This window comes from Geotrypetes seraphini, chromosome 17 (assembly GCF_902459505.1).
Source record: "Geotrypetes seraphini chromosome 17, aGeoSer1.1, whole genome shotgun sequence".
Lineage (NCBI taxonomy): Eukaryota > Metazoa > Chordata > Amphibia > Gymnophiona > Dermophiidae > Geotrypetes > Geotrypetes seraphini.
The window spans coordinates 17,156,685-17,169,111 of record NC_047100.1 but is presented as its reverse complement, the minus strand read 5'-3'; the positions used below and the strand labels follow the sequence as shown (position 1 = coordinate 17,169,111).

The 12,427-nt window shown below is 42.0% G+C and overlaps 1 protein-coding gene across 1 annotated transcript in view; it reads left to right on the top strand.

The window, feature by feature from the left end:
* Nucleotides 1–12,427, top strand: part of DENND6A (DENN domain containing 6A) — a 56,050-nt gene that overhangs the window by 29,839 nt on the left and 13,784 nt on the right. Inside the window, exons 12-13 of the mRNA XM_033926774.1 lie at nt 8,818–8,912; nt 12,211–12,276. Of these exons, the coding sequence (XP_033782665.1) occupies nt 8,818–8,912; nt 12,211–12,276 (161 nt within the window). The remainder of the gene's footprint in view (nt 1–8,817; nt 8,913–12,210; nt 12,277–12,427) is intronic.

The following is a 12,427-nucleotide window of genomic DNA, read 5'->3' as shown; positions in this document are numbered from 1 at the left end:
GAGTTTGGATGGAAGAGAGGGATGGATAGGTGGGAGGGTCAGCAGGGGTTCGGCTGTGTGGCAGGGACAGGGCATTCGGGATAGGTTTCCGGGGTCGATATAACTAGGGCTTATTTTTGGGGTGGGGCTTATATTAAGACCTATCTCGAAAATCATGCTAGGTCTTATTTTCGGGGAAACACAGTATTTAATAAAAATTTAAGGGAATTAAAAAAATTAAAAAAAAGTGAACATTTATAGTAGTTTGAATAGCAATGTTATTGATTTGTTTTGCCACGTAACTCACCTTTATGCTGTTTGTGCACAAGGCATGGTACAATCAACTAAAATGTAGTATACATTTTTTATAAAATAACGTTAACTAATCATATAAATATAAAATAATACTTTAATGAATTAACAAAAATACATAAAAGCACACAGAGAAATTGCATCTTCTGCCATAAACCTACTACAGTAGAATCTCAGTTTTCCAGCATCCATGGGGATCGGTGGTTAAAGGATAACTGTTTCTCTGGTTAATTGAGTGTGTTAGAAACCTTGTCTAACACACTCTCAATTCCACCCCTCCTACCCCGAAGCACCAGCGTGGCAGCGGTCCTGAGCTGCAAAGCCCTCCTCCCTCCCTCACGTGCCAAAGTGGCAGAAGCAGGTGACAGTCCTGAGCCACAATCTCTCTCTCTCTTTCTCTCACCTGAAGCACAGCAGGAGGCAGGATGCAGCCGTAAAACAGGCTGTTCGCGGCCAGCCCTGGCAGGGCCTTTCCTCTGATGGCGTTGGAAGTGACTCAGAGGAAATAACCCTGCTGGGGCTGGCCACAAGCAGCCTGTGCCTCCTGCTGACCGCTGCACTTCAGGTACGGAAAAGAGAGGGAGGGAGTTCACGGGTCAAGACCGCCGCCTGCATCTGCCGCTTCGAGGCTTGAGGGAGGAGGGCTTTTGCAGCTTAAGACCACTACTGCGCTGATGCTTCAGGGCAGGAGGGGGGTTCGTATCTGCTTCAGGGCTTGGGGGCTGGAGGGAGGGAGGATTTGCGGCTTAGGATGCTGGTGCATCGGGGGACATTTTTTTTCCTCACCGGCGATTTTTTTGCCAGTTGTGTGAGAGTCCCGGTTAACTGAGACCCAGTTAACCTGGACTCTACTGTATGGTTTATTGACTTGTAACCTGCTTTATACAAAGCGAGTTATAACTAGTACATATATAATTAAAACAACTTCACATACAATACAAACAAATTAGACAATCGGAACCCATCAACGACCAAAAAGAGGAACTTCTTCGATAATTTCTTAAAATTATACAAATTTTCCTGCTCGCATATATATTTAGGGATCTCGTGCTTAACCTAGACCCTTTCAAGCGCAATTGTTTAACAGGTGGAACAAACAAGTCAGCACATTCCACAGAACGGAGTTTCGAGAGCGGAAAATATGGCAGAATACTATCAACCAGATCCCTTGACTCAAGCCCATGTACACACAAGTATACCATAACCAGCAGTTTGTAACGTATCCGGTAATCTAATTTCAACCAATACAATTTGATGGCAGTATTCACTTTCTCAGTTTAAAGAGCGTCCTAACAACTGAATTCTTGGCAACCTGCAGAGCTCATAAAGTCGAGGCTGGTATTCCTAAGAGCAAAAGGTTACAACAGTCAAAGCAGGACAAAAAAAAAATTTTGCAATATAGTCTTTGTACTTCGCTGATTGTCCAGTTTTTCTCTTTTGTGTAAACCGCCTAGAATTCTTTTGATTGTGGCGGTATACAAAAATAAAGTTATGTTATGTTAAACATACTACCTGAGAGATAACGACCTAAGGACACTCATCAGTCTTAATTTGAAAAATATCTTCCTGATCATTCCTAATACATGACTCCTAAATGTCGGGCAGGAATCAACAATAACTCCCGGATACTTCACCTCCCCTGAAATCTGTAAGATCGTACCAAGTAGTTTGACCGAATCCGGGATGATCATAGCTTGTGTTCGCCTAAAACATATAACCTTTGACTTCTGCACACTTAATAAAGTTATAAAGTTGCTTTTGGATCAGCTCCATCATATCTAGTTGATATATTTCTTATAGCATCTCAGAAGAATAGCAGAAGGTCACATGCTCTTTTCGTCTTTCCATCAGTGAAAGGATGCCAAAGTAAGAACTATCTTGACCATATGCTGGCTTATCAAGCAGCATACCACGACAGAGATTTTCGACATTTATTACTTACATCTTCTTATGAACAATTCAGAAAACAACTGAAAACTTTCCTTTTCTCAACATTTCTGACCTAACATTCTCCATTGTACGAAGAGAGACTGAACAAATTGCAGCTCTACACTCTCGAGGAACGTAGGGAGAGGGGAGACATGATCGAAACATTGAAGTACCTCACGGGACGTGTCGAAGTGGAAGATGATATTTTCTTTCTCAAGGGACCCTCGGCCACAAGAGGGCACCCGCTCAAACTCAGGGGCGGAAAATTTCATGGCGACACCAGAAAGTATTTCTTCACAGAGAGAGTGGTTGATCATTGGAACAAGCTTCCAGTGCAGGTGATCGAGGCAGACAGCGTGCCAGACTTTAAGAATAAATGGGATACCCATGTGGGATCCCTACGAGGGTCAAGATAAGAAAATTGGGTCATTAGGGCATAGACAGGGGGTGGGTAAGCAGAGTGGGCAGACTTGATGGGCTGTAGCCCTTTTCTGCCGTCATCTTCTATGTTTCATTGTACCTTTTTGATAAGCTTTTGTAAAGCGCATAGAACTTATGGTTATGCGGTCTAGAAATCCGGTGTCATGTTAATTTCAACCTGTTGCAGGCCACCCAGCCTTTTATCCCCTGAATGACCAGCTTCAATCGTTCCTCTGCTGCCCCAAGTTGCACCTCCATGAGGAAAAAAAACTGGATGTCGTCTGCATGGAGTCTGTAAGAGACTCCAAAATGTCGCCACAGTTTACAGAGCGGCAGAAGACAGGTTAAACAGCACGGCTGAAAGCGTGGATCCTTGCGTCACGCCCGTACTACTTATCGTTTTTGTAGCACTACTACCGTTTGCAGCACTAAACAGCTCCCAGTCTATATTCGTGAATTTGGTTATTCGCGATTTTTCCATCGCTAAATATTGTAGTACTGTATTGTAAGTTAAATTCTGTGAAAAGTTAGAGTTGGCTAAAGCAGCCTCACTCGCACGGTTTCATCACGCCCAGGGCTGTCTTGCTGGAGCATTGTCGGAACCAGAACAGAGCTGACTCCACCCTCCGAGTGTTGCCGAGAAGAAGGGGAAGTGTGTGACCGAGTTTTGTGCAGCATGGTTTATATTCTACTGTTTCATAAACTAAAGAACTTGTATCGTAATCGGTGCCTGCGAATAAGTAGGAAATGTTTATTTGCAGATTTACGGTGTTTGCAAGGGCCGTAACTCGAATGCTTGCGAATATGGAGGGGAAAAGTTATTCCCAAATTTACGGTATTCGCGAAGGGCCTGCGCCCCTAATCCCCGTGAATATGGAGGGAGACCTATACAAACATATGAGACGGTGTCAGTGGCACTTAGTCTAGCCAAGACAGACAAACACAACAAATTAAGGGTTTAATGTATTATGGGAGTGATTAAAACAACATTCACATATTTTAATATCAATAAACGTGTAAGGGTGGTATGTGGCTTTGTTTTCATAGGATCACTCCCTCACTGAGACTGAGCCACTTTAGAGTAGGTGGAGTTACACCCGCTGAGTCAGAGAGGTGGGACTCAGGCAGGGAAGTGCTTAAATGTCCTGAGGGTAGAACAGATCAGAGATCTTTAAGGGAACGGCAGGGAAGAGAAGTAGCCGGAGCTAAGTGTTTCCCTGGGAAGCAGTCAGGTCAGCCTTCAGGAGTTAATGATACGTGGATAGAAGACTGCCAGTGTAGGAGAGAACTTTGAAGAGTATTCCTAAAATATATAAATTTGATATGTGTCCAGAAGGGACCTGAGATGGCATTAGTTGCCAGAGTGTTTTGGAAGTGAGCCCCATAAAGAGTATTGGCTGGAACTGAATAAACATGTAGATAAATAAATAGATTTAAAAGGACTAGGCCAGTTGAAATAACAGAGCTGATTACAGCCCTTTTAGTGTAAATAAAAGTACTTTTAACTTTTACCTGCAACGTGTATGTGCATATTGCATTTCTTGGAGGTCCTGCAACCAGCTGCGAGCCATGCTGTCACAAAGGGGTTAAGAGTTAGGAAATGGGATTTCTGTGATTAAAATCAAAGTGCTTTACATATTATATACAAGAGCGGGAATGGGAATTGAACCCAGTTCCCCAGGTTCCGCTTCTCTAATCACTACCCCTCCACTTAAAAGTTAAAAGTAGCCTCAAAAAGGTGGGCTTTTAACCTAGATTTGAATAAAGCTGGAGACGATATACTAACTCAAGAAGTCCATTTCAGGTGTAAGTGCAGCAGGATGGAAGGAATAGAGTCTAGAGTTGCTGTAGAGGAGGAAGATATAGAGAAGAGTGACTTAGGCTCTATGGTCTCATATCTGCGTTCATTTTTCTATGTTCTGTATTCTATCTGAATTTCTATGTTCTCTATTCCATGCCATCTACTATCCCTTTCTCCCCCTTAGAGATCTAACATACTTGTCCCAAGCTTTCATGAATTCAGATACACTATTTATCTTCGCTATCTCTCTAAGATCAGAAGATAAATCTCTGTTAGTAATTCCCTCATTAAAAATCATTTACTCAAGGAGGGATATGATCTTTTCTGTAACAGTTCCTCATATTTGGAACTTGCTGCCTTTCAACATAAGAGAAGAAAAATTACTTAAGTTTAAAGGCCTACTAAAAAGTTGGCTGTTTAAGGACGCCTTTAACTGACCCATTCAAAATCATATGACCTCATTCTGGAACTTATCTGGACAAGGAACACCGTTAAGTAGAAATCAAGTGGGCAACGTTCCCTAACCTTTTGTCTCCTTCCCCACCCTCTTTCTTTTATTTTGGAATTGTATTTAATCCAAATTTTTTTAGTCCCCTCCCCCTCAATTGCATTTTTTGTCAGAACTGTTTTTTATGTCCTGGTTGTTCGATCGTTTATTTTTTTTCTATTTTTAATCTTTGTAAATCGCAGTGGATTTGGATATTGCGATCATATCAAATATTTTAAATAAACTTGAAACTCGGAGGCCGTTCCACACATTCACCACCCTTTCTGTGAAAAAGTATTTTCTGGGGTTACTTATTTATTTAAAACATTTCTTATCCGCCTACAAAATACAATCACAATTTTAAGACATACATCCAGTGCTATACCACTTTATTCCAAAGTTTCATTTCAATAGAAAGAGTCTTGCCTCATACAGACTTAAGCTACATTTTTGCATAAGCATAATTGACCTAGCTCAGCAACAAAACTCCTTCACAGACAAATGTCTTGAGCAGTCACCTAAACCTGGCGATAAATTCCACAATCTGAGCCTTCCTATTGAGAAAGATGCCTGGCATGTTGACATTGCTGTTTCTAATCTTAATGATCTTTTTGGCATACACACTTCTAATGCTTTTTGTAGATACTCTGTTGTCTGACCATACACAGTCTGGTGAAGTATCATCAAGACCTTCCATTGGACTCTGCATCTCACTGGCATCCAATGTAGTTGCTTCAAAATTGGTGTTGTATGCATTGAACGATCTTCACCTACTAAAACTTGGGGCTGCTGCATTTTTAATTAACTGTAATGTTTTGATTTTACGTTTTGCCATTCCTAAATATGATGCATTACAGTAATCCACTTTACAGAGAAGAAGACTCCGCACCCTTGTACAACAATCCAATTACGAAATCAGCGGTTTCAATCGCTTCAACAGGTGTAATTTAAAAAATAATGACTATAGTCAACTTGGATTCTAGCAGAACTCCTAACAAACACATTTCTCTACAGCTACCACAAAATCTCCTATTTTTACCTCCACAAGCCAAACCTGTTCTTTTTCCCTACAAACATAACTTACGTTTTGGCCACATTTAAAATTATCCTCACTCATCCATTCACTAACTATATTCATACATTAATTTATTCTTTTAACAAATTCCTTTCTCAATTTATATACAGGGAAGAACTATATGTCATCAGTGTAAAGCTGATATTCAATCTCCTAAAAATTTCACTTATAGATGCTATATACGCGTAGACTTAAAAAGAAGAGCAGATAAGGCAAGACCCTTGAGGATCACCTCGCCCTACTTTCACCTTTACTCAGAATTTGCATTGTACAATCCATTAAATAAGATGAAAACCACTCAAGGACTTTCCCATTCACACCCAATCTCTTTGACTTCAGTAACAATAATTTCAAATCGATAGAATAAAATGCTCCTGAAACATTTAAAGATGTAAAATAAAAAGTCTGATTTCTATCCATATGATCGATTAGTTGATAATTAACAGTGTCTCCATACTATGTGCTGTTCTAAATCCATACTGAAATGGATCCAGTCCTTTTACACTTTCCACATGTTCAATTAAGTGATCCAATACCACCTTTTCAATCACTTTTCCAAGGAAAAGTAATACTGAAATGGGACAATAATTACCACTATAAGACGCACCGGACCATAAGACACGCCTAGGTTTAGAGGAGGAAAACAAGAAAAAAATATTCTGAACCAAATGGTGTACTAATATATTTAATAAAATATAGCAGAATAATATTTCAACCATGCAAAGTCAACAGCAGTATTAAGAACCATCATCATTGTCATTAACAAATGAGGAGAGATTTTAAGGTACAAGCACTCTTCTAGTTTTCTAGGCTCTGCACTCAGGCCCTCCCTCTCCCCGCCAGTCTCTGAACCCAGCCACCTTCCTTCCCAGGCTCTGCACCCAGCCCACCTCACTCCCCGCCAGGCTCTGCACCCTGTCCCATCTCCCTGCCCTTTACCCTTTCCCCCCCTCTGGTGGTCTAGTGGTAGGCCGGGAAGAGGGATCCGTCCCAGCCGACTAAATTTTTTACCCCTCCCCCGGTACCTTTTTAAATCCTGGTGGTCTAGCGGTGTATCGGCAGGAATGAGCTTTCCATGCCCCTCCCTTGTTGGTTGCCTGCCTCAGATCTTGCAGCCAGCGGCACACAAGGCAGGAGCGAGCTTTTCATGCTCCAGCCTGGGCCTGGGCCTGTGCCACTCCCTGAATGGCTGCTGTCAGTTCTCGTGGGACTTGCGAGAACTGAAGGCAGACATTCAGGGAGTGGCACGGGGCCAGGCTGGAGCGCAAAAAGCTCACTCCTGCCTTGTGCGTCACTGGCCAAGAGATCCGAGGCAGCCATCCTACGAGGGAGGGGCTCAGCACAGGGCAGGAGCATGGAAAGCTTGCTCCTGCCAATACACCGCTGGACCACCAGGATTTAAAAGGGTGAAAAAAAGGTACCATATATACTGTAAGTTTCCCTGGCAGACACCTGGAGAACACTGCACATCACGGTCTGTGACGCAATATTCGCTCCATAAGACGCACCGACTTGTCCACTCACTTTTGGGGGGAAAAAATATGGTACTCTGGTTTTTCTCCTTTCAACAATGGCTTCACTGTACAAAATTGAGACTTAGGTGTAATTTAACTACTCAGTTATTGCTCTTTCAGACCTGTCATACAGATTTTATTTGAATAGATTTGCAGCATTTTTTGTCATTGTTCTCATTGGATAGAGGGGCTAGTTCTATAAAGGATGACTGCTTGAGACATCCAGGTTTTACTTCCGTTGCTTTTAATAGAAGTAAAACCCAGATGTCTCAATCTATCCTCCTTTTTCTGGAGCCATATGGTAATCCTACATACGCCGGCTCTATGTCTGGGGTTAAATTAGAGGTGAGTGTTTTGCTGTTACGCTGGTATCCTATAAGAGAAAGCATGCGTATGTTCCTTTTATAGATTAGGCTCCTACCAGGCATCCTATGGATTCTTTATTTCAAGCACATGGGCTTGGATTCTGTAAATGGTGCCGTGGTTGGCGGCTGCCTTAAAAGTGGCTGCTGATCATGTGTCAATCACGCAGTGGCACTGTTTAGAGCAGGGGTGTCCAGTCTGCGGCCCCGTGAAGTATTTTGTGCAGCCCCGGTTTAGGGCGATGCAGTATTTTCCTCTGCTGCCCCCGGGTGTTTACCATCTTGCCGGCTCCCTCCTCTGTCTTGCAGCATTTGCGCGGCCCCAGAAACATTTTTTTTCGGCCAATGCGGCCCAGGGAAGCCAAAATGTTGGACACCCCTGGTTTAGAGAATCATATCTCCAGCAAAGGTAGGTGCCGGAAATGTAGTCCAGGGTTTGCAAGGCCTACGTTTTCGGCACCTACCTTTGACATGAATTGCGTCTAACGTGCTTATAGAGACGCGATTCTGGCTCTGGTATTTTAGGCACCTTGAAAATCAGTTTAAAAAGTTTCAATGGTGTTTATCACTTAGCTTAGGTGCTTAAAAAAACAGCCGTTTTATAGAATATGGGCCATAATTACTTGGGAATAAATAAAGTTGTATAAAATTAGCTCTTTTAAAGGACAGACTGTGAAACTGAGTTCATGTTAGCAGTTCAGGACCTTTTTATATTTTGGAGAGGAAGGTTGGAGCGTCAAAATGCAGTCCTTGAGGGCTGCAAATAACCAGGGTTTGTAAGCTGCTCCTGAAGAATATGCATAAGAAAAATAAGCATTTAATGGAAGTGGTGTATGCAGAGATATTTCATGTTTATTTGTTAGGGATATCCCTGACTTCGGTGGCTTTCAATAAACAGTTTTCTTCTACTACTACTGCTGTTTTTTTCCTGTTCACAGACCACCTGTCATCCTAGGAGTGACAAACCCTTTTTTTGCTAAAACACTGCAGCACTGGCCACACATTATCCGAATAGGAGATATTAAATTAGCAGGTAATTACTTAATTATTTTTCTAAACATAAGTTTCAAGTTTATTAAAAATTTGTTGTACACACAGTGTCAAATATTTCAATGCGTATGACAATTTAAAAATAGGAGATAAAAATAAAAACAATTTTATACAAATAAACATACAGTATTTACGTACAAATAATTACCGATACAAAAGGAGAGGGGGATGAACTACAGTCTTTAAGAACATAAGAAGTTGCCTCCGCTGAGGCAGACCAGAGGTCCATCTCGCCCAGCGGTCCGCTCCCGCGGCGGCCCATTGCCTGAGCAGTGGTCCCAGACTATCCCTATAACCTACCTCTACTCCATTTACGGAAAGAACATCTGGAGGGTAACAAAGAATAATCATGAAGGTAAAGAAGATTTCGACCTAAACATAAGGTCTGATTAATATTAGGTATTAGAGCATGAGCATTAATGATAAATGAATTATCCTATCTATGTCTCAAATCCTCACTAGAAAAATTGGGTGGGTTGTTCCAGAGCTGGGGTGCTATAACCGAAAAAATAGTAGATCTCCTAGTACCTATTACTTTTAAAGGGATAGTTGGCAAATGCTGTTCTGTTGATCTAAGTGTCCTAAAAGGAGAATATGGTATCAGAAGACGATCCAGAAATATAACAGATGCTTTAAAAAATTTAACATTTAGGTTGATATTCAAAGTGATTTAAATACTTAAATCACTCTGTGCAGACCGGCTGTCGATTTTGTTCAGGAGCACTTAACCAGGCCACTGCATATTGACACCAACTGGAAATTTACAAAATGGTCTGGAGAGAGGCCTTCCTAGGGTGGAGCTGGGAAAAGCTGGGCCAGAAATATCCAGTACCGGTGCTCATATAGCTAAGCAACCAAGTAAGACTGCATAAATAGCAGTCCTAACTTTGATTGCTTAGCTATACAAGTCAAAAGAAAAAAAAAAAAAGAGTCCAACAGCTCCACAGTAGGAGTCGAACAGCAAAACAAGAACTGCAGAGATGATGTACAGGATTCAGGAACTTTATTGAAGACGAACAAATGTGTTCAAAGAGTGGTTCACGTTGATTAGAAACCGGGACCCGACACGATCTGTGTTTCGAAAAACACTTCTTCCCCAGGGGTCCAAGACGTTGGGTATCCGGTGTACCAGGAACCAATTTGGAGTATAACGGAATCGCATAAAATTCATAGAACTCAGGCGGTGGAGGCTCTTTCAGTATGAAACTGATGGCGAAAGGCTGTCAATCCACAAATTTTTGATATTATATTGGTAACCTAATTGATTGAACTATGGTCTTAGTTTGTCATTTTTTTTTTGTATTTTTAATGGCCTTAATTTGTAATCTCTCTAGCACAGTTTTTGGATTGGCAGGATAGAAATACTTTTAAATAAATAGACCCGATAGAACATAGGGGATCTTTTACTAAGGCACGCTAGCCGACTTAGCGTATGCTAAAGATTAGCGCTTGCTAAATGCTAATGCACCCATTATATTCTGTGGACGCATTAGCATTTAGCGCACGCTAAATCGGGGATCATGGACAGATTGGAGAAGGTTATCATGCCGCTGTACCGGGCCATGGTACGCCCTCACCTGGAATACTGCATCCAGCACTGGTCGCCGTACATAAAGAAGGACACGGTATTACTCAAAAGGGTCCAGAGAAGAACGACTAAAATGGTTAAGAGGCTAGAGGAGTTGCCTTTCTAGTGAGAGATTAGAGAAACTGGGCCTTTTCTCACTTGAAAAGAGGAGACTGAGAGGGGACATGATCGAAACATTCAAGAAAATGAAGGGAATAGACTTAGTAGATAAAGACAGGTTGTTCACCCTCTCCAAGGTAGAGAGAACGAGAGGGCACTCTCTAAAGTTAAAAGGGGATAGAATCCGTACAAATGTAAGGAAGTTCTTCTTCACCCAGAGAGTGGTGGAGAACTGGAACGCTCTTCCGGAATCTGTTATAGGGGGAAACACCCTTCAGGGATTCAAGACAAAGGAGATAAGGACAGGTTGTTCACCCTCTCCAAGGTAGGGAGAACGAGAGGGCACTCTCTTAAGGTTGAAGGGGGATAGATTCCGTACAAACGTAAGGAAGTTCTTCTTCACCCAGATAGTGGAACGCTCTTCCGGAGGCTGTTAGAGGGGAAAACGCCCTCTAGGGATTCAAGACAAAGTTAGACAAGTTCCTGCTGAACAAGAACGTACGCAGGTAAGGCTAGTCTCAGGGCACTGGTCCTTGACCTAAGGGCTGCCTTGGGAACGGAGTGCTGGGCACTGTGGACACTGGTGTGACCCAGCAGCGGCAATTCTTATGTTCTTACCCCCATAGTTTTCACTTTTGAGATGGAAAGCTGTTCAGCTATGATGACCTACCCTGTCTGTTTTGATCTTATATCAAAGAATGGCAGAACTAGAAAAGGTTCAGAGAAGTTTGACAAAAACAATACAAATGCTTCCCTTATGAAGAAAGCCTAAATAGGTTAGAGCTCGCACCAAATTTGTGTCGGTGGTTTCTTTGTGTTTTATTCCAATTTTCCTCTCTCTCCTTATTTCTTTTTTTTTTTTTTTTTTACGATCACACACCGCTTAGATGTTTAATTATTTGCGGAATAGCAAATAAAAACAAACTGTTAACTGAAGGTGCTAAATTTAAGAACTGGTTAAAAGGGTTCATAGACAACGGCGCGAAAGACAAAGGCGTGCCCGGACAATTGAGCGCAGCGCGGAGGTGTGCGCCGCTCTAAATTGCTGTTTTTAGGGCTCCGACGGGGGTGTGTGGGGGGGGGAATCCCCCCACTTTACTTAATAGACATCGCGCCGGCGTTATGCGGGGTTTGGGGGGTTGTAACCCTCCACATTTTACTGTAAACTTAACTTTTTCCCTAAAAACAGGGAGAAAGTGAAGTTTTCAGTGAAATGTGGGGGGTTACAACCCCCCAAACCCCCCCCAACGCGGCGCGATGTCTATTAAGTAAAGTGGGGGGGTTCCCCCCCCACGCCCCTCCCCCCCGTCGGAGCCCTAAAAACAGTAATTTAGAGCGGCGCGCGCCTCCGTGCTGCGCTCAATTGTCTGGACGTGCCTTTGTCCCGGCGCGCTTTTGACCTGCACCGGTTAAAAGTTTCACAGTACCATTTTTGCATACATTTTGATTTCCAAGATATACTGAACTCTTTGTTTTGTTTTATTCTAGATGTTGTAATAAGCTTTTAAAGCTTGTATAAAAGATGTCATATTTTATTTTCTGTTCTGCCTTTGCTTGAAACTTAAATCTGGCCCCTATTGTATTTTTAATGCAGGTGAAGTTCCAAAACAGGTCAAAGTGAAAAAATTAAAAAACTTGAAGACTCTTGACTCTAAACCTGGTAAAAAAAACATTAACCTTTTAGTGACTCCTTTTTTTTGTTAGATATTTACCTCCAAATTCTATACATGGCACTTAAGTTATGTGCGTACATCAGAGTGCTTAGCTGATGTATGCACATAACTTAAATAATAAGTTTATTCAGCGCTGAT